The 23328-nt window shown below is 43.0% G+C and overlaps 1 protein-coding gene across 1 annotated transcript in view; it reads right to left on the bottom strand.

Moving 5' to 3' along the window:
- Nucleotides 1-23328, bottom strand: part of WSCD1 (WSC domain containing 1) — a 259167-nt gene that overhangs the window by 135205 nt on the left and 100634 nt on the right. The window contains exon 3 of the mRNA XM_063956006.1: nt 2261-2375. Coding sequence (XP_063812076.1) covers nt 2261-2375 — 115 coding nt within the window. The remainder of the gene's footprint in view (nt 1-2260; nt 2376-23328) is intronic.

Raw genomic sequence — 23328 nt, forward strand, 5'->3', positions numbered from 1 at the left:
CAACTTACACATTACAGCATGAGCAAAAATAAATAACCAAAATGGGTAATGCAAACCAAGTGTAATACTAATTAAATATGGCCTCTGGAGGGCAATCTCTGTTGTTGTCTAATTGTATCTTTGCTAATATCATAAACAATTTGGGAAGGTAATCTAGATTGCATTTCCCTCTCTAATAATTGCATAATGCAAATTAATAAGCTATATTGGGCAGTAAAAAAAAAACATTCATATTAGAAAAATGCAGATTAAGAGCTTATTTATTAGCAGGAGGTCATAGGTGTTTCTATAATGGGTGCAGCACCCATTTCTCCTATACTTACCTTTCCGGAGTCCATCGCTGACCGCGCGTGGGCTTCCTCCTCTCCTGTAGCCATCACGCCGCGGCTAGCCCACTGATGACTAGAGACTCTGACACAGTGCCAGAGTCTACAGCGCATGACTCCGAAAAAATGGTGCAGCAGCCATTTTTCTGAGTCCTGCGCATGCGCTGTAGACTCTGGCACTGTGCGTTCAGAGCACTTGCAGCGACGCAACGGCTACAGGAGAGGAGGGGGCCCACACACGGAGTCTGCACATGGGTCTCCTCCTCTCTAGAGACGCCCCTGCAGGACGTAGTTATCTAAACTTTATTTTTTTTTTAAATGCTGATTGGGAAAGCATAGCTTCTCTATTTTGCTCCACTTTGCAACACTAAAGAAGCCTATTAGTTAACAGAAATGTTCATACAAATGAGTGGACAGTATTTGATGTTACTGACAGTGTGAAGACAAAAAAAGTGTCATACCATTCTTATTTGCTCTGGCCATTGTGATATTATTATATTTTATTTGTAAGGCGCCACAAGTGGTCCGCAGCGCCCTCATACAGTAGGACAGTACAGGGTACACAGAACATTATATTATAGTAACCAAAACAGAGCAGAGGTAACAATTAGCATCACAATTCTCAGAACACAATACATCTGGGAAGAAGGGTAAGCGAGGGAGTAATCAGCGAAGGGTGGAACCTGTCTCCAATAGCAGCGGCATGTTTAGCAGAAATAGAGCCACTGGAAGTGATGAACGGCTATGGGTGAGAGGAATTCTGGAATAAATGGCCACTGAGTAGGTAAAGACTGTCATTGAAGTGCTAGAGAAGAGGGCTGTGAGAAGAGGAGGAGGAGGACCCTGATCCTAGGATCTTACAATCTAGGGGAGAAGAGAGACAGACAGATGACATGAGGCATGAGCATGTAAATGGGTACCTGAGGGCAGGAAGTAGGCAAGATAGAGATAGCCGAGGTAGGAGGGTGGGGTGGGTGACCTGGTGATATTAATAATTGTTTGTTTTATTTGTATACAAGTTCCATCCATCTGCTACTAGTAGTAATAGTCTCATGTCTGCACTATTTTCACTGCTTCATACATCAACCCCATGGACTTTAATTCTCAGCATAGTTGCTTGTATAAAATGTGGGAGGACTGCCCACCCACTTCCCACTTTTCCACAAATATCCACTGTAGTGAGTTTAAAGGGTCACCAATGGGGAAGTCAAAGCTGGGAAGGAGCAAAGCGGAGGAAGTAGAGGGACTGCTTGGACTGATCCACGCCTCAAGAAACATATTTATATCGGGAGTTGGAGAGCTGGCCCAGATGACCACACAGAGCAGATACAAATTATTTATTTAAAGCAAATTGTAGTAATAATAATAATAATAATAATAATAATAATAATAATTATTATTATTATTATTATTATTATTATAATAACATGCATACCTTCAACCAGCTCTTCTATTGTAGCCTATGGCCAATCCACCCCAACCCTTTGGTCAAAATATATTTGACTTGGCCCAGTGGGCAAGTACACTTTTTTACAGGCAGATGTTGCGTTTTCTGATTTAATAAAATGTTTATGCATACAAAAAGTTATATATATTTTAAGAAGCATGCATTTATATTGAGTTTTAATTTTGCAGTAAGGATATTTACTTGTGGGTCCATCATATCACAGTTCCCATTAAGCTTTATTATCTGAAAATGTGCAGGGCATCGATAACACAACTGCATGTTTGTAGCAGGGAAGCAGTTCTTGCAGAGGAGAGATCAGAACTGGACTTTTCATGTACTGTATTCGTAGTTTATTTATATAGTGACAGTATTAATCTGACTATTTGTGTTGAGTACTTTACATTTTCAAACATGTTATCAGTAGATTTCTGATACTAGCGGGAACTTTTGCTCCAAACCCCAATCTAAAGGTATAGACATTATTTACCTTTCTGCACAGGCGCTCTGACAATGACTTATAGTCATTTTCCTCAGATCATAAAACACTGTAGCTTTCAGAGTCCTTTCTTCCACATTATCTGTAAAACATCCAATATATGTACCTAGAATGAGGAAAATTGCAATTAATATACCATATATTACAGTCAAGACACTTGTACTATAAAATAACTGTAATTATAATGATGATTAATATACTGTGTCTTCCTAGTACTTAAAGCGGAACTATCTAATAATAATAATAATAATAATAATAATAATAATAATTTTATTTATATAGCGCTCTTTCTAAAATAGGACTGATACATAGCATAATATAATACAGAAAATAATAAAGTACAGAAAAGCTTTTCATAAAATATAGAAGCATGTAGATACTAAAGGGACATTATGGGAATGCTTGAGTAAACAGGAAAGTCTTGAGTCTACTTTTGAAGGAGTCTATAGTTGGGGCCTCTCGCACTGTGCGGGGAAGTGACTTCCATAGAGTTGGAGCCGCATTACAGCCCGGATCGTGGATATTTTATCTGCAAAGAAGTTTGCAAACTCATTGCATCTTGCCTGGGAGAGGGTTTGAATCATTACAGCACAACATCATCTTCAGAACTCGGGGACTGCTACATATAGTGATTTTTACCTGGGCTTTGTAGTCAATCTCACTGCCTGTAGTGAAACCATTTTGAATGGTGTGTGACTGTGGGAGGACCAATGAGAAGCCACAATTATTGCAGCTTCTCATTGGTGCTCCAGCTCAAAATGCCCTTTTTGTTGCCATTTTAAAGTGATTAAATAAAATGTTCACTAGTTTATGTAGCAGTCCAGGTTTATACTTTCAGCAATTAATTATGAAAACCTAAAGCAAGATTTTTTTTTTTTTATTAGTCTTCAGGGCTTATAAAACACAAATAAGTTTTGTTTTTAAACTATAAAACTAATGAAGCTATAAATGGATGCTTTGAAATCCAACAGATTCTGTTCATGGAATCCAGACATTCGATACAGCAGCCAAGTCACATCAAGAAAGTGACAGACCACCCAAATGTACCATCTCCTGTTTTTGTGTCTGTGTGGATATATCGCAACACGCTGATACTCCTCCCATGTGCTTTATATACCACTCTGTGCCTATCCTTGTTGCCAGATGCTCTTGATGTCTGGAGACAATAAAAGCAATACTAATAAAGCATCGTCCACTACTACCACAGCTGCTTCTAATGATAATAATTTAAATTATTTACAAGCTAAATAAGTTAAGATAACATATAATGATACATAAAGTGCTGAAATCTGGCTATTACATGAGGAAAATACTTAGGTTAGGCCTATATGCCAGGATAAGCCATGCATGCAGTATGGATCATTATTTTGCATGACGTCCCTTGAAGTGGACATATTATTTTACCTGAACTGTGTAAAAAATTAATTCAGTATTTGATCAAAACATCTACCATATTATACTCTAAATGTTATTTTTCTTGAATTTATTTTGTGTACCTACTCTGATATCTGAAATATTTTAAAGAAATCTGAAGTGCTTGGTGCTGGTGAATTTTTCTCAGCCATTTCATTTTGACCTTATTGTTTTTGTAGGAATTAAAAACTGCCACTAGGTGGCATACCTTCTAATTTTAGTAGAGCTCCCAAGAAGAGAACACAATGCACTAGAGATGTCAAATGATAGTTTCTATAGGAGATAATGACTTAAAAATAGCTGTCCACTATAGTGGCCCCTATGCATGAAAGGGTTAAAGCACTTGTACTAAATAGATATCACTAAATGAGTGGAGAGGCATACGAATTTCAGTCTAAAGGCCGGATTTAATTAGATGCAGTAATTTACTGTGCTGGGAAAAAGGTTGGTAGCCTCGGGCTTTAACACCTGGGGCTATTCAATTACAGCCCCTTTTCCACGAGGAGTAAATTACCTGCTAATGCGCGTTAACCCATAGAATCTGGGATAAGTTCTCGGAGCTATGGGTTAACAAACACCAGTAGCAGCTCCTACATTTTTTAGTTAGAGGGGCTGCCACTACACATGCTAGAGAGGAGATTCCGGGTCACAGTGCCTGTGCAATGGAGCTGACAGGCACTGGGACCAGCACATGAGCATAAGTAGAGACATTAATTTGCATGCGCAAACCCCCAGCTTCTTTGGACTGTATCGACTGCAGCCCATAAAGCCTGATCAGGCTGCACAAAAGTCAGCATATGGCTTCCTATGGAAAGCCAGCTCTCTACTTATCGAAGCCCAGTCTGGCAGTCCCAGAGCGAGGAAACACCTCCCAATAGGACTGCCTGTATTGTTTGTGACTGGCAGCTAGGTCTTCCAATCGGAAATCATTGCCAGTCACAGTGAAGCCAGTGCAGTCACGGAATGCATCTGGCTCAATGACACTGATCAGGGTGGTGGAGAGCCCATAGGTAAAATCCACCACTAGTTAACACGTTTGCGGCACCTGCAATCAGGGCATTTTCGGCCTAATTCAAGGTTGAACGCAAATGCATTTGCAGTTTCCGATAATCGATACACTGCGCATGTGCATAATTTGCACGGCGCATGTCCGCCGCTGTATTTGCATATGGAAAAGCATAAAAATCACCTCCGCTAAATTATTCAGCAGACTTACACATAAAAAGAACCCCTCAACTAAACAATGTTAAAAAGGTGTGGCAGATGGGTGTCTGCGGGCAGTCTCCGCAAAGTTACAAATCTGGGTGTAACAGGGGCATGTAGTGGAGGTATGTACCTGGGTCCAGGGTGGTTCATATGCATATCTGCAGATAGACAAGCTTAAAGTACAGAAAAAGTCAATGCAGATTCTGGAAACGTATAGAGATACGCACACTGTGCATGTCACTATAATGGCAGCAGTAACATCGATGATTGATGCAATGGCTGCACAATTAGTAAATAATCGCGCACAGCTTATGTTGTATAGTAAAATCGCACACAGCTTGTGTGCTGCCTCACCATTTTAGCTGCAGGTGTTTGACCCTTATGCATTCTGAATTTCAGGTTAATTCCTTTGTTTAGCTTATTTTAGTAAGTGCATCATTCAAACTGTTCATGCATTACAATTTAGGACATTAGTAACATATGCACATTACCCTGTGTTTGTAGTTTTATGTACTGGAAACACTGAGGCAGAGGTTCGCTTAGTGCAAATGAACGCTAATCTGCAAAGAAACTGCAGTATAATTGCTTCTAACGCTAATTTGCATAGCTTTCAGGGTGACTTCTATTTTGTGTATTCTGATTTTTTTTTTTTTAGTATGCACTGTGGGCGTGTATTGTTTTTTTGTGTGCAGATTTGCATTCACTTTGCAATGGATTGCAGCTATGCTTTTGCTAATACATTTGCGTTCAACCTTGAATTAGGCCCTTAATCAGGGGCGGATTGGGAACAAAAAGCAGCCCTGGAAAAATTTGTACTAGTGGCCCCACATGGGCAGCACCAGAGGTGTAAGGTCTAGCCATGGGCCATGGCAGCAGCACCCTCCCCCAAAAACTTTCCAGATAGTGGGCATGTCCAGCATCAAGGTGGAAGTTAAAAATAAATAAAATTAAATATTATGAGCACATTATATGACACACCTTCAGAATTTAGGTAACTATATAATTCTTTAGAAATATATATATTTTCTTGCTTATTACACCAACCGTATCCCAATCCCTGTTCACTCAATCTTATATGTCAGCCAAGCAGGCAGACAGAGCATACACTAGATCATCTGCAATCACAGGCTAAGTGGCAAAGTCATTTTCATATATGCAAATTATTTAGCATCCTATTCATTATGTCTATAAAAAGGACCACATGTCCTCAAACAAAGCATCGGCCCACCAGGAATCTTCCCTGTGAACCCTATGGCCAATCCACCTCTGCCCTTAATGCAGTTTTTTCCGTTTAAGCCTCCCTCAGACTCGAACAAAAATTTGCGTTAGGTGCAGCCTGCGGGCTGAATGCGGGCTCCAACTGAATAGCCCTGGCAGATCAATTAGCCCATGGTAGTTAACAGCAGCTATTTGACCCCTACCTTATGGCAAGCCTCTTAACACTTTATTACCACACTTTCCATTAAACTGCATTTTTCAGTTTTTACAATATGGTTCCTACTGTTCAGTTTAGCTACATTTAAGGGATTAAATAAATCAATATATTTAGGGAAAACATGGTCTGTTTTATTTCATGTGGTACTTTAGCGTGTGATAAGCTTTTTTAATACATGGTTTGGAGTGCATCTCTTCCAGAGCACAACATGGAAAATGTATCTCATTAAAAGATCCAAAGCGCATCACTTGGTGCAAAACACAAAAAGGGTGGAATGGCCCACACTTACCTACTTTTGATTTCTCCTCTCCGGAAGAAGCTCTGAGAAGAGATGCTGCATGGAACTTCAGGGGGTGGGGCTGGGCTCTGACATCAGTATGCCCCGTCCCCATCTCAGGAAAAAGGGAATATTTGTGAGTCCGCGGGAAGGGGGCAGGGCTAAAATTATGCGAGTCTCATCATTTTAGCCCCTCCCCCACCCAACGGACTCATGAATGCCATTGATTACCTCTCCATCCTGCCCGTTTCACTAGGATATGGGCAGGATGCAGGAGATCTGCCTGCTCTTCCAGGGGTGCAGGGGGCTACCCCAAAAATCAGGAGCCTCACACAACTTCTGGAAGAGTAGGCAAGTACAAAATGGCCATGTTCTTCTTTGTACAGCAAAGAATGGGAGAAATGTGTCAAACCTTTTAAAGAGTGAAGAAGTAGACAAGTAGAGAAGAAACCTATATCAACCAATCAATGTCTAGCTAGCATGTATCAAGAACATTGCATAAAATGATAGTGGAAGGCTAAATGCACTCACCCAAGCCCTTTCAATAATGATACTGTACTCTGCAAATGTAAATCTAATTTCTGTATTGCAAAACCACTCGGTGCGATTAAACTATAAATAAACTTCGCCCCTTTCTGTGTAGTCTGAACTCTCATTGTCTCACTGTTTTACAGTTTACTGTTGGTCCTATGTGTTGGTTAACATATTTTGTATGCTGTAGTATTTATATTAGTTGTTTGATAAGTTACACGTTAGTCTAAAGGCCCATATAGACGGGCCGATGCGGGAGAGATGTGTGCTGAGCGAACCGCTCAGCACACATCTCTCCCGCCGCTCAGCACAGCGCGATGTGTGCTGAGCGTGCGGGGGGAGACAGGAGGGCCGCTCATTTCACCCAGCGGGTGAAGTGAGCGACCCGCTAGATTGGCCTGCATGTCAGGCCAATCTAGCACCAGCGATAGCGATGCGCGGGGCTGCGCATCGCTATCGCTGTTAGGGCTACACATGGAGAGATCTTGCTGAAAATCTAAGCAATCTAGTCAGATTGCTTAGATTATCGCTCCGTGTGTACCCCCCTTTAAACTTTTCCAAGTGGAGTGTTTAATCAGAGGTTACAGGGAGGTCTGGGTCAAACAATTATCACATATGCAGATATAATACTAGTAACCTTTTCATGTTTAGGCAGCAAAGTTATGGTTACGCTAGTTCCCTGGATTAGATTCCTAAGGCTAAATGTAACAGCCTGAGAGAAGCAGGAAGTGCGGGAGTCCGTGCGAGTCTGGACGGATTTATAAAGCAGCAATAATTTACACGGCAAATGTTGCCTTCTTGGGCCTAATTCAGAGTTGATCGCAGCAGCAAATTTATTAGTAGTTGGGCAAAACCATGTGCACTGCAGGCGGGGGGCAGATATAACATGTGCAGAGAGAGTTAAATTTGGGTGGGATGTGTTCAAACTGAAATCTAAATTGCAGTGTAAAAATAAAGTAGCCAGTATTTACCCTGCACAGAATCAAAATAACCCGCCCAAATCTAACTCTCTTTGCAAATGTTATATCTGCCACACCTGCACTGCACATGGGGAGTCATTCTGACCCATTCGCTCGCTGCGTTTTAACGCAGCAGAGCAAACGGGTCCGTGCTGTACATGTGCCGGCGCCATAGTGTGCCAGCGCATGCCAGATGGCCGAAGGCCATAGCAGAGATGCGATCGCCCCTGCCTGATTGACAGGCAGAGGCAATCGCTGGGTGGGAGGGGGCGGAACGGCGGCATTTGGCCGCCGTTTTGTGGGTTTGGTCCGGCCAACGCAGGCGTGGCCGGACCGAATGGGGGGCTAGCCGCAGTGGCTGCGTGAAGTCACACGCAGCCACTGCGGGACAGGGAGCGATGAGTAGCTCCCGGCCAGCACGCTAAAGCTGCACTGGCCGGGAGCTACTCTTGGAAGTGCAAAGGCATCGTCGCTGTGCGCAGCCTTTGCACTTCTGCGAGGGGGGCTGGACTGACATGCGGGGTGGACTAGCCCTGTGCTCTGGCGTCCCCCCGCATGTCAGGGAAGAAGATCGTAGCTGTGCTAAATTTAGCACAGCTACGATCAACTCGGAATGACCCCCATGGTTTTGCCCAACTGCTAACAAATTTGCTGCTGCGATCAACTCTGAATTACCCCCCTTGCTCTGCAAATCTATGTGGTTTGGTGGAAATATGAACACATTAGTGCAAATAGAAGCACTGCACACAAACTCCCTCTGTGCAAGTTGGTAGGCACGTATTATACACTTTACTAACCAGTACCATTTAAGTGTTACAAGAAAAGCAGACTGATAAATAGAAATGTATAGCTCATTTCTTACTTGTTTATTTAACTGTTTCAAAGGATACAAAACGTGTTAAATAAAAATACCTTAATATTATATTTTTACTTTACATAATTTTAAGTGAGTCTCTCTCTACAGTGAGAGTTTCCTCACAGTTCAATGGCATTTATAAAAGTGAGCATCGCTTCCACAAATCCAAGACATGACAAACATGCAATAAAAACTATTACTAGACCACCAAAAAAACACAGATGTTGCATAACTTGAACAAAATATAGGCCCTCATTCCGAGTTGATCGGTCGCAAGGCGAATTTAGCAGAGTTACACACGCTAAGCCGCCGCCTACTGGGAGTGAATCTTAGCTTCTTAAAATTGCGACCGATGTATTCGCAATATTGCGATTACTAACTACTTAGCAGTTTCAGAGTAGCTCCAGACTTACTCTGCCTGTGCGATCATTTCAGTGCTTGTCGTTCCTGGTTGACGTCACAAACACACCCAGCGTTCGCCCAGGCACTCCCACCGTTTCCCCGGCCACTCCTGCGCTTTTTCCGGAAACGGTAGCGTTTTCAGCCACACGCCCCTGAAACGCCGTGTTTCCGCCCAGTAACACCCATTTCCTGTCAATCACATTACGATCGCCGGAGCGAAGAAAAAGCCGTGAGTAAAAATACTTTCTTCATAGTAAAGTTACTTGGCGCAGTCGCAGTGCGAACATTGCGCATGCGCACTAAGCGGATTTTCACTGCGATGCGATGAAAAATACCGAGCGAACAACTCGGAATGAGGGCCATAGTACACTGTATAATGTAAAATTTTTTTCAATGATTTTGCCATAAAGATGTATCATCTAATATCTAGTAACCCCAAGGGTTATATTTACTAAAGGTCGATTTTGATCGATTTTAATTGAATTCAGAATGATTAACATCGATCTTACTCGATGTTAGGCTTCCAGGCATAAATACACATTTACTAACAGGTTATTTTTTATATTTATTTTTTTAAATGTTAGTAAATGTGTGTTTTAGCTCTAGAAGCCCAACATCGAGCAAAATCAAAATATACCCCCAGATTTCTGTATTTCCATTGCTTCTTATTGCTTCCATAATCTCTATATATTTAATGAAAAATTATAAAGAAAAAATATTTGTAACACTTCAGTTTTCTAAATTAGAAATAATTTTAATTGTGGCTTTAAGATTTGATTCAGTCAACATTGCTATGATAGTCACTTTCCCTTAAGAGATGAAGCACATTAATTATGGTTATAATAAAACTATAGACCATGCTGTGTAGGGTAAGGTAAGAAAGTAATAAGGTTCTAAGTTATTAAAACATTATTCAATGTTAGTTTACACAGTGCGCATCTTAGCATATCAGAAAGTCACAGCATCATGGGGATTATTGAATTAAATACTGTAAGAGGAACACATGTTCTGTAACCCACAGCAACCAATCAGAAATTTGTATTCATTAGTCTGATTGCACTAGACTGCTAAAAGATGATAAGGGATTGGTTCATATGGCTTATAATATGTTTCTTTTGCACCAGGTAATTAAATAATATATACTGTACTATGTTTACGGTTCTTAACAGGATCTCAAAAGCCAGCAATAGTATACTTGTAATTTGTAATTGATGTAAGAAAAAAATAGCAATTAATAAGCAGTGATTTCACTATGAGGAACAAGTGCTGCCCATACCCGCCACTAGTTCGTTTGTAAATTAAAAGATATTGTAGGGGTGGGGAGTTAGGTAGCAATGGGATATATTGTGACCATGGTGGTCATTCCGAGCTGTTCACACGCTAGCAGTTTTTAGCAGCCGTGCAAACGCTATGCTGCCTCCCACTGGGAGTGTATTTTAGCTTAGCAGAAGTGCGAACGAAAGGATCGCAGAGCGGCGGCATAATTTTTTTGTATCTTTTTAGAGTAGCTCAATACCTACTCAGCGCTTGAGATTACTTCAGACTGTTCAGTTCCTGTTTTGACGTCACAAACACGCCCTGCGTTCGTCCAGCCACGCCTGCGTTTTTCCTGGCACGCCTGCGTTTTTCGTACACTCCCTGAAAACGGTCAGTTGAAACCCAGAAACGCCCACTCATGTCAATAACTGTGCAGCCAGCAGTGCGACTGAAAAGCTTTGCTAGACCTTGTGTAAAACTACATAGTTCGTTGTAATAGTACTTAGCGCATGTGCATTGCGCCGCATACGCACGCGCAGAAGTGAAATTTTTTGCCTCATTGCTGCACAGCGAACGAATGCAGCTAGCGATCAACTCGGAATGACCACCCATGTCCGAAGATGGAATGACCACATTCATTTTTGTTTTTTTTGCCTGATGCCACAAAGTGCTCTGTAACCTCTAAATAAGAGTTTTCCAAACTCTGCCATTGCAGTCCAAATTTTAAAGATATCCATGCTAGCGCACAGGTGAGTTAATTAGTATATCAGTTAAGTTTATTTAACCATCTGGACTCAAGCATAGTTATCCTTTAAACCTGGACCGTAATGGCAGAGTTTGGGAAGCTCTGTTTTAAGGCAATGTTGGGATGTATGCTGCTGCACACAGGTAAAGATCCTTTAAATGCTATTACTACTCATTTGTGGCATAAAATGATCATGGGAGTGAGAGAAAATGGGGTTGATTTTTATCATTGATCTTTTCTAAAGCATAGAACTCAAAGACCACATGTTCAAAGGTCAATGCCAGAATGGCTGATGGCTTGATGGGCTTGTCCGGCCACACAGAGAAACTGGCTGTCTTGCACCAGGTGACAAAAATTAGTGGGGTCTTACAACATAGAGAGACTCATGCTACAACAAATATGTGTTTGGAGGACTATAGCTACATTCAATAAACAGTTTTCACCACTCACTGGGTGTTTCAAAAGTCAAGATGCAGTCAAGACTTCACCGTCATCATCACTATCCTCACCACAACAGGATTCCAAACATTTCAATATAAGGTTGAAATGTTATCACATGTACTTGTGTCATAAATTTCAGTAGGAACCACAGGAGACAAACAAATCTGGCATAAAACATGAAAATGAGCACTGGTTTTCCTCCAGACAGCAAATGTAACATCTTACAATAGCTGGAATACAGTATTATAGCTCTCTTGAAGTCCAGGTCCAAATCACATCTCCTCTTTTTCTATGTGTTTGGCCTAATAATACAACTTGTTTTGCGCCGTTACCAAAATATTGAAATTATGTTGTTACTATCATTAAAAAAAATCAATCAGTGTACCTTTGAATATATCATATTGTGCAATAAATGTTCTTATGTTTTAAAGACATAACCATTTTCTACAACATCTTCTCACAAGCAATCTATCAGCAGGGCTAAATTGCACCTTGGATATGCATGAGAGCCCTCGATGACTTGGTTATGAAACATCCACAATGTGTATTTGTTTTCACCGAAGGCAATGTGGTAACTTATGGATAGCACATTAGTAAACTGCTTTGTTCCTTAGATGATACCACATTTGTTACAAGAGAAGACTGTAACATTAACAACATTTTAACTATTAATTTTCTCTTACAGCTCAATATTTGCACTGTATACCAATGGCTGTTACATTACACTGATTTAGAACAAATACATATTCTGCAATAGCTGTGCACTAGATATATAAAAAAAATTGTAAACGCAATATTTTGTGTCACAATGGTTTATATTTCAAGCATAACCTCCTTATACAATATATGGTGACTCATTTTTTTTGTGTATACTATACAGATTGCACTTTGGGGATGATGCAATGTATATACTTCCATTTGCACTTTGTAGATGATACAATGTATATACTTTGCAGATGATGCAATGTGTACACTATACAGATTGCACTTTGGAGATGATGCAATGTATACATTATGCAGATTGCACTTTGGAGATGATGCAATGTGTACACTATACAGATTGCACTTTGGAGATGATGCAATGTGTACACTATACAGATTGCACTTTGGAGATGATGCAATGTATACATTATGCAGATTGCACTTTGGAGATGATGCAATGTGTACACTATACAGATTGCACTTTGCAGATGATGCAATGTGTACACTATACAGATTGCACTTTGGAGATGATGCAATGTATACATTATGCAGATTGCACTTTGGAGATGATGCAATGTGTACACTATACAGATTGCACTTTGCAGATGATGCAATGTGTACACTATACAGATTGCACTTTGCAGATGATGTAATGTGTACACTATACAGATTGCACTTTAGAGATGATGCAATTATGCAGATTGCACTTTGGAGATGATGCAATGTATACACTATACAGATTGCACTTTGGAGATGATGCAATGTATACACTATACAGTTTGAACTTTGGAGATGATGCAATGTGTACACTATACAGATTGCACTTTGGAGATGATGCAATGTATACACTATACAGTTTGCACTTTGGAGATGATGCAATGTATACATTATGCAGATTGCACTTTGGAGATGATGCAATGTGTACACTATACAGTTTGCACTTTGGAGATTATGCAATGTGTACACTATACAGATTGCACTTTGGAGATGATGCAATGTATACATTATGCAGATTGCACTTTGGAGATGATGCAATGTGTACACTATACAGTTTGCACTTTGGAGATGATGCAATGTATACATTATGCAGATTGCACTTTGGAGATGATGCAATGTGTACACTATACAGATTGCACTTTGGAGATGATGCAATGTGTACACTATACAGATTGCACTTTGGAGATGATGCAATGTGTACACTATACAGATTGCACTTTGGAGATGATGCAATGTATACATTATGCAGATTGCACTTTGGAGATGATGCAATGTGTACACTATACAGTTTGCACTTTGGAGATTATGCAATGTGTACACTATACAGTTTCATACTTGCCTACACTCTCGGAATGGCTGTCGGCTCCCGAAAATTGGGTGGCGGTCCCGGCACCCCGGAAAGTTCAGCAAGTGTCCCGCATCCGCCACCAGTCCACGCAACCCCCCCTCCCCTTGGCCGGCCACATCGGAGCACCAGTGGGCATATCAAATTAATCAGTGCAGTCTCGTGAAGTGGTTTTGTCATATCGCATTGTGATTAAGATGCACATTTGAGTGAAAGTGAAAAAGACGCTACACTGATTGGCATGCTGCATGGCATACTGAGGCTAGGAGAATGAGGACACATCTGTAAATAAATGTTATGTTTTATAACAGTAATTATGTATAAGTGGTGTCCCTTTAACAATAGAAAATAAAATCTGTCAGTACTCAATCTAAGAATACTCCTTTGTTCTTGTGTGATGCTTTTTATGTTATTCTTAGGTAACCTCTGCTCTGATTCTTATGAATAGAGATTATTAATAATAATGGAGAATAAATGTGCAGACAACTTCTTGTTGTTCCTGCAACTGGAAAGTGGAAGAGTGCAGCATTAATGGGGTAAAGATTAGAGTCAATTCCGTCAACTTTGAGCTGTCACAGAATGAATCCTTTAGAACTAATGGATAGCGGATAGATGTGTACCCCTGAGCAAAGTAGGATAAGCTTGTTAAAATACACATAACAAGGTGCATTTACACAACAAATATATGGCACTACCAGAGAGGACTCTTCACTGTCTCAGCTATTGTCAGTGTTGGACTGGCCCACAGGGGTACAGGGGAAAACCCATGGGCCCTACTGCCTGGCACTACTAACTGCATGGGGGTCAATCTCCTCCTCCAGAGATCAGGTTCCAGACTGTGCACCTGAATTATACATTATACATATGTTACCTTATACTGCATCGAACTATGGTGCATTTTCTACAGTGCATTGCTGTTATTAGGGGGTGTGGTATGCAAGGTCGACAGTAACTAGGTCAATCACTATTGGTCGACAGTAACTTGGTCGACAGCGTCTCTAGGTCGATATGGTCTTGGTCGACAGGGCAAAAAGTCGACATGAGTTTTTTATGGGGGGGTTTATGTCGTTTTCTCCATATAGTGCCTGGGAACCCCAATTAGTGCACCGTGTCCCCTTCAGGCAAGGTTCCTCACTGCGCTTGGCACAGGTTACTAATCCAATCGTTGTCCGCGTGGATCGTTAAGTATTAAAAAGGTCAAAAAAATAAAAAAATCGTGAAAAACTCATGTCAACATTTTGACCTGTCGACCTAGAACATGTCAACCTAGGGACCCTGTCGACCTAGTTACTGTCGACCTAGTTACTGTCGACCTAGAGACCGGATCAAGTTTGATTGCAAAACAACATTTTCCTCTAATGGGCAAAACTATGGGCCTAATTCAAATCTGATCGCAGCAGCAAATTTAATAACATGTGCAGATATAACATGGGCAGAGAGAGTTAGATTTGGGTGGGTTATATTGTTTCTGTGCAGGGTAAATACTGGCTACTTTATTTTTACACTGCAATTTAGATTTCAGTTTGAACACACCCCACCCAAATCTACTCTCTCTGCACATGTTATATCTGCCCCACCTGAAGTGCACATGGTTTTGCCCATTAGAGGAAAATGTTGTTTTGCAGTCAATCATGAATTAGGCCCTTAATCTGTTATATTCATACCTCCCAACTGTCCCGATTTCAACGGGACAGTCCAGCTATTTGGACACAGTCGCACTGTCCCTCCCACGAGTCGCAGTGTCCCGCGGTTGAGGGGGTAGTTGGGGGAGACTTTGATCACCCGCTGCTCTGCTGCTCTGCAAAGCAGCGAGTGATCTCTGTTTGTTCACAATATACTTTCACTTTCAAACCCTTGAGTGACGTGACGTCCATTCTTTCTGCCAGTGTACACACGCTAGCTGTCATGTTAGGAATTGTATGTGTATATATACAGATGTGTCTTCTTACATCTTTGCTCTGTGCGCTATAAGTCGCTTTACACATAACGCGTAAGTGCCTCCTGACTCTGTAGCATTGAGCGTTTTTTTATTTTTTTGCGGTTTCCCTCAGCGAAATTGGGTCTTAGACGCAATGTAATGCAATAGGACGCACAAGCAGATGATTAACATGATATACAACATGCCTATATTCTGTGTGTGACTGCGACTGTATTTGCATACAAAATGTTATGCTACAGTGTTTTTATATTGCATTACATTGCGTCTAAGACACATTTTCTTAGAAAAAAATGCAAAAAAAGACTCTCTGCGCTACCAAGACTTGCCACGTTATGGCGCGACTTGAAGGGTTGTTTAGTGTGACTGCAGCAAGGATGTAAGAGGACACATCTGTACATATATACACACATATACATATATTTGTATGCTCCTTATTGTGTTCCATCCTCCCATCTGTAAGTTTATTACTGACCCCACCTCCTTCATATGTACTGTATTGTGCCCCAATGCCTGTGTTTTCCCCATACTTGCCTACTCACCCGGAATGGGCGGGAGGCTCCCGAAAATCGCTTGTCCCCCTGTTGTTTCCTTATTTTCCCTCGTAATTGGTATGGTTCCTGTTACAGGCAGCAGCAGCATTACAGCGACGCTGATCGGTGCAGACATGTATTCAGGTGCTGCTTGAGAGCTGGGATGGGGCCTGGAGGAATTGCATAAGGGCTATGAGAAATGGCTGTGGGGGTACCCCTCGTGAGCCTCAGTTACATCTGCCTCCTATGTGCCCTCATATGACTTGATGTTACCCATGTCAGCACAGAGGAAGCGATGAGACACTATGTGGTACAGTCTGATAGTGGTGGCTCCACCTGAGAAGACTCTCAGCAGAAGCTATCGCAGTGTAAAATTACAGCCATTCTCGGCCAACATCCTGCACCAACGGCAAACTAAGGGGTCTATTTACTAAGTGGACAGAGATAAAGTACCAGCCAATCAGTTTCGAATCTGCCATGTCACTCGCTGTGTTTGAAAAATGACAGTTAGGACAGTTAGGAGCTGGTTGGCTGGTGCTTTATTTCTGTCCACTTTCCGTCCAAGACTAAAGGTGCATACACACGGAGCGATATAACTGAGCGATTTTGACTATATAGTCAAAATCGCTCAGAAAGTTAGTGCAGATCGCTCCGTGTGTATACAGGCAGCGATAGCAATGCGCGTCCCCGCTAAGTCGCTATCGCTGTGAAAAATAGTCAGTGCCGGCAAGTCAATTTTGGCTATGTCGCTGGTAAAGTTAGTTAAAATCGCTAGAGGCCAGCGATTTTTCCCAGCGATAGCGATGTTGCAGGCGGCGGCGGTGCGGGCGGCGGCGGGTTGTGGCGGCGGTGCGGGCGGCGGCGGGTTGCGGCGGCGGTGCGGGCGGCGGCGGGTGGCGGTGTGGGCGGCGGCGGTGCGGGTGGCGGTGCGGGCGGCGGCGGGTTGCGGCAGCGGTGCGGGCGGCGGAAATTTACCTTTCTCTTGCAGAGTTTGGCAGCGGAGCGGTACCAGTTTCAAAAATGGCGCCTCAGCGTCATTTTTGAAATTCAAGATGGCCGCCGCGAGCCAATCACGGCTCGCCGCGTCATCGCCCCGCCCCCTCCCGCTGACTTATATAAGTCAGCGCGAGGCAGCGGCTGTCAGTCCGACGGCGGAGGAGGAGCGGAGAAGAGCTCCTGAAGACGCCGTGGAAGTCCTGGATGGGCGGCGGCTATGCAAAAGAGCTTAGCAGCCGCCGCCCACCAGGTGAAGACGCCGGAGCAAGACCCCAGAAGCCCTGGGGAGGTGGCGCCCCCCAGGTGAAGACGCCGGAAGCCCTGGGAAGGCGGCGGCCATGCAAAAGAGCTTAAAGGCCGCCGCCCCCAGGTGAAGACCCAGTTTAATAAAGGATTTTTAAAAGAATGTGTTGTGTTTTTTTTTAAATATTTTCTTTACAGGTGGACTACAGGTGCCAGCGGGCCCTTTATGTCCGGGCATGCTGGCACTTGTGGTTCTCCAAGTGCCAGCATGCTGGGGCAGGCTTGCTGGGACCTATAGGCCTCCTGTAAAGAACAATATTACTATTGAAAGGCTATCAGCCTCCCATCCACCGGCCCACGGATGGGGGGGACAGCCTCGGGCTTCACCCCTGGCCCTTGGGTGGCTGGAGGGGGGGACCCCTTGATTTAAGGGGTCCTCACTCCTCCAGTGTACCCCGGCCAGGGGTGACTAGTTGGGGGGGTAATGGCACGGCCGCAGGGACCAATATAAAAGTGTCCCCCGGCTGTGGCATTATCTCCCTGGCTAGTGGAGCCCGGTGCTGGTTTTAAAAATACGGGGGACCCCTATGTCTTTTGTCCCCCGTATTTTTTAAACCAGGACCGGACGCAGAGCCCGGTGCTGGTTGTCTAAATATGGGGGAACCCTACTCATTTTTTCCTCTGTATTTTAACAACCAGGACTGGCTCAAAGAGCCCGAGGCTGGTTTTGCATAGGAGGGGGGACCCCACGCAAATTTATTTTTTTAACTTTTAGCTATTTAAATACCAGCCACCCTGTAAATTCATCCTATATATGACACTCATCCCCTTATTTAAATGAGATAGTCAAAATCTCCCATAGCCAAAATCTCTTGCATAGTTAGACAAAATCTCTGGTAAAGTTAGTTAATCTCCTACTGCCAGTTCAAGGGAAAAGTTAGTCAAAATCTCTCATAGTCAAAATCTCTCCGTGTGTATGCACCTTTAGTAAATAGACCCCTCAGACCCTTTTACATATATCCTGGCCAGTAAGTACCCCATCTACCAGGGGGTGCTAAGGACTAAGGAGTCTATTTACTAAGCCTTGGATAGAGATAAAGTCGCTGGAAATAACGCACCATTGCACCAGCCAATCGGTTCCTGTCATTTTTCAAACACAGCCTGTGACATGGCAGTTAGGAGCCGACTGTCTGGTACTTTATCTCCAGCAACTTTATCTCCATCCAAGACTTAGTAAATAGACCCCTAAATCTCTGATTTAGTCCTTAGCAAGAAAATAGACTTCATACAAAATACAAAGAAAAGAAACCAGAACAGCAGATAGTTCACAAGTTTGAAAGATATGGATATTTCTTTAGTACATTATTGCATACGTATATGGTAATTGAAAAATACTGGGGCACATGTATTAACCTGGAGAAGGCATAAGGAAGTGATAAACCAGTGATATGTGCAAGGTGATAAAGGCACCAGCCAATCAGATCCTAACTGTTAATTTACATATTGGAGCTGTTTGGCTGGTGCCTTTATCACCTTGCACATATCACTGGTTTATCACTTCCTTGTGCCTTCTTCAGGTTAATACATCTGCCCCACTGTTTTGTTATACACCCAGGAAGTGGAATCTCTGGACGGACAAATGTGCAGGGCCGCCGTCAGAAATGTGGTTATGCAGGGCCGCCGTCAGAAATATGGGCCCTCATTCCGAGTTGTTCGCTCGCAAGGCGATTTTAGCAGAGTTACACACGCTAAGCCGCCGCCTACTGGGAGTGAATCTTAGCTTCTTAAAATTGCGAACGATGTATTCGCAATATTGCGATTACAAACTACTTAGCAGTTTCAGAGTAGCTTCAGACTTACTCGGCATCTGCGATCAGTTCAGTGCTTGTCGTTCCTGGTTTGACGTCACAAACACACCCAGCATTCGCCCAGACACTCCTCCGTTTCTCCAGCCACTCCTGCGTTTTTTCCGGAAACGGTAGCGTTTTCATCCACATGCTCATAAAACGCTGTGTTTCCGCCCAGTAACACCCATTTCCTGTCAATCACATTACGTTCGCCGGAGCGAAGAAAAAAGCCGTGAGTAAAAAAACTATTTTCATAGCAAAATTACTTGGCGCAGTCGCAGTGCGAACATTGCGCATGCGTACTAAGCAGAAAAACGCTGCGATGCGAAGAAAATTACCAAGCGAACGACTCGGAATGAGGGCCATGGTGTCCAGTACAGATGAAACAGACAGGGCCCTCCTCATCCTCTCCCCATGGCCTATTCCCTTTGGACGCAGAGTACAAATGAGGCCTGGCATCCAGAGTAAGCACTTTGAGCACATGCTATGATGCCCCTTCCTACATGACATACCCATCAGCCATAACTTTAAAACCACTGACAAGTGAAGTGAATAAAATTAATTACACTACTCAACACATTTTTTTTTAATTCTATGCATCTAGCATGCATCTCATTTAGGGATGCTGAATTCAGTGGAAAAATTAGATTTTCTATATCATGTCATATTTATTAGATACAAACAAAAAAATCGAAAATAGCTATATCTGAAAAAAGTAATGTAACTGAAAATTTCAATAAAATATTCTCATCGTACTCATTTAGAAAATACTAATAAAACTAGAGAAACGCTTAAAAACTGCATAAACTAAACTTCAAAAACATTTAACAATCCAAATTACACATAATTCAAGTTTAAGTACAGTCAGACAACGCCACCACGGTGGCGTACATAAATCATCAAGGTGGCACTCGAAGCCGCATGGCAATGAGGGCAGTATCCAGAATTCTTCAGTGGGCAGAACGCCATGTGCCAGCCATATCGGCTGTGTTCATCCCGGGAGTCTTAAACTGGGAAGCGGATTTCCTCAGTCGTTAGGACGTACACGCCGGAGAGTGGAGCCTCCATCCAGAAGTATTTCAACTCCTAGTGGACAAGTGGGGCCTCCCAGCTGTGGACCTGATGGCATCTCGACACAATCACAAGGTTCCGGTCCTCAGAGCAAGGACAAGGGATCCTCAAGCAGCGTTCATGGACGCTCTGGCAATTCCATGGAACTTTCGGATGCCATACAGTTTGGTTTCAGAGAAAAATTGCCACTCTGCCTGATGTTCATATGTTCACTCAGGGTGTGTTACGGATTCAACCTCCTTATGTCCCGCCTGTGGCTCCTTGGGATTTGTCGGTGGTTCTGGAGGCTTTACAAGAGTCTCCGTTTGAGCCTCTTGAATCTGCAGACCATGCAATGGCTATCCCATAAGGTATTGTTTCTGCTGGCTATGCCTCTGCTAGACGGGTGTCGGATTTGGGTGCCTTGTCGTGTAGGTTCCCTTATCTGATTTTTCACCGTGACCAGGTGGTTCTTAGAAAACGTCCCGGGTACCTACCTAAGGTGGTGTCTTCTTTCCACCTTAATCAGGAGATTGTGGTTCCGACTCTTGAACAATTGTGCAAGGCGGCTACGTGGTCCTCAGTGAACACGTTCATAAGGTTCTATGCCTTTGATACATCTGCCTCCCAGAATGCTTCCTTTGGACGCTGAGTTCTTGTGCCCGCTACAGTGCGTCCCCTCCCATGAGGAACTGCTTTAGGACATCCCCGATGTTATTCCCTGTGGAGCCCAGTGTACCAAGCAGCAGAAAACAAGATTTATGGTAAGAACTTACCGTTGTTAAATCTGAGCTCCACAGGGCACCCACCCTGACGCACTTAGCTTCTTTGAGTTTGTATGGCATTAGCCGCTGACACCTTCTCTTGTCGTGAAAATATGGTGTATGTGGCTACTAACGGTTGTCGTCTCTTTTCGCCTGCTACTGCATTGGTCTGGTTAACAAAACTGAGCTCCTGTGCACAGAGGCGGGGTTATAGAGGAGGCGGCGCTATGCATTCTGGGAACAGTCAAAGCTTTTAGCATGTTGGTGCCTCGGATTAAGATCCTACTCTACACCCCAATGTTAGTCCCTGTGGAGCCCAGTGTACCTTGCAGAAAGAGATTTAACAATGGTAAATTCTTACCATAAATCTAATTTTTATGCAGATCAGCCAATGGCGTGTCCTTGACGTTTTTCTCCCCAACAACATAGGTTTCTCTCTCTTCTTTGTGTTACTGTATAGTGATTTATAGGGGGTGTTTCAATTGTTTTCCACTGGGGCTACCACTAGGGTGCACAAACCAGAGCAATTCAATTGTTGCCACATCTGGGAGCCAATTAGCTGCGGGAGAGACATTTCTTATCGTTGCCTCCTGAGGTGGCGAGAAAATAATTAGCAAAAAGTCTATGGTTTAGGAGCACTAACCAGGACTATTTATGTCTAAAGCTCTTCTATTTGGGCCAATAAAAAGAAATGGAAGTGTCTCTGCTGTCTCATAAACACAGAAAACAGCAGTACTTTGTGAATCTGCCTTGCAAAAAGCACATCTACGATCAAAATCTCTGATGTGCGGGGGGACGCCCAGCACAGGGCTAGTCCACCCCGCATGCCAGCCCCCCCCCCCCCCCCCCCACAGATGTGCGAAAGCTTTGCAAAGCGGCGATGCCCTGCCATGTTTTTGGTCGCATTGGGTGCATGTGATGTCATGCAACCACTGCGGCCCACCCCAGCAACGGTCTGAAAATGCCTGTATTGTCCGGACCGCGCACCCCATCCCAGTGCCGCTGACACCCCCAACACCGCCAAACACACCCGCGGCCACCCCGGGATTGCCTCTGCCTGTCACATAGAGGTGATAACACCAGTGAGATGCTTTTGCATCTCACTGTGTGCGCACGACATAGGGCCTCAGCCAGCAATCGCTGCCATTGCATCGACAAGGTCTGAATTAGGCCTCTTAACCTTTAAGTCACAATAAAGATTCCATACATGATCCTTATAACTGATTTCCTCAGATATACTGTCGTAAGCAGGGCCATAATCCTGGGTATGGCAGTATCGAAGATGTGTTATTTAATAAAGGGTATTGTAAGTGAATAACAGCAAGCTCTCTTGTTAAGTGCATAAATGTGGTATAAAGAGGATTTGTGTCCAAATCTTGTCATACCCCATTAACCAAGAGGACATGTGACTTATGTCCCTATTGGAAAAATGTGTGTGTGTGTGTGTGTGTGTGTGTGTGTGTGTGTGTGTGTGGAAGGGGGTGGGTGGCAATTCTATGTGTGGCACAGAGCGCCAAAATGTCTTGTTATGGCTTTGCTCATAAGTTTCTTTCTTGTCCACTGCATAGGCCAGTGACACTGAAGGGAGTTTGTTCCCGTTATGGGGTGACACTGCACAGAATCCTGAACTAAGAAGAGGGTTCTGCCCCAGGACCAGTACTAAGAAGAGGGTTCTGCCCCAGGACCAGTACATGGAGGAGAGTGAGAAAGATGAGGAGAGGGATTATATTTACATAGAGGATGAGGCGTCTGGGCAGCACTTACTGTGATTAAATGCTTTACTCTTAGAAATTATATTTTTTCAAAATATCTCAAAAACTTTACGTGATATCAAATTTCTGATGGTATATCTGGATTCTACACACAAAATTAGGGATGTGCGCTGGGTCATTTTTGCTGGATTTGTATTTGGTTCTGATTCGTCGGCCGGCTTTGGATTCGGATTTTGTTTTCCCAAACCGCCGTGACCGGCTTTGGATTTTTTGGGAAAATTGACAAATAAAGCTAAAATCACTTAATTTGTGTCTTTTTTTGTTTCTAGAGTATTATTAACCTCCATAATATTAATTTCCAGTCATTTCTACTGAATTTTGACCACCTCACAGCTCACAATATTGTTTTTAC

This window comes from Pseudophryne corroboree, chromosome 2, assembly GCF_028390025.1.
Source record: "Pseudophryne corroboree isolate aPseCor3 chromosome 2, aPseCor3.hap2, whole genome shotgun sequence".
NCBI lineage: Eukaryota > Metazoa > Chordata > Amphibia > Anura > Myobatrachidae > Pseudophryne > Pseudophryne corroboree.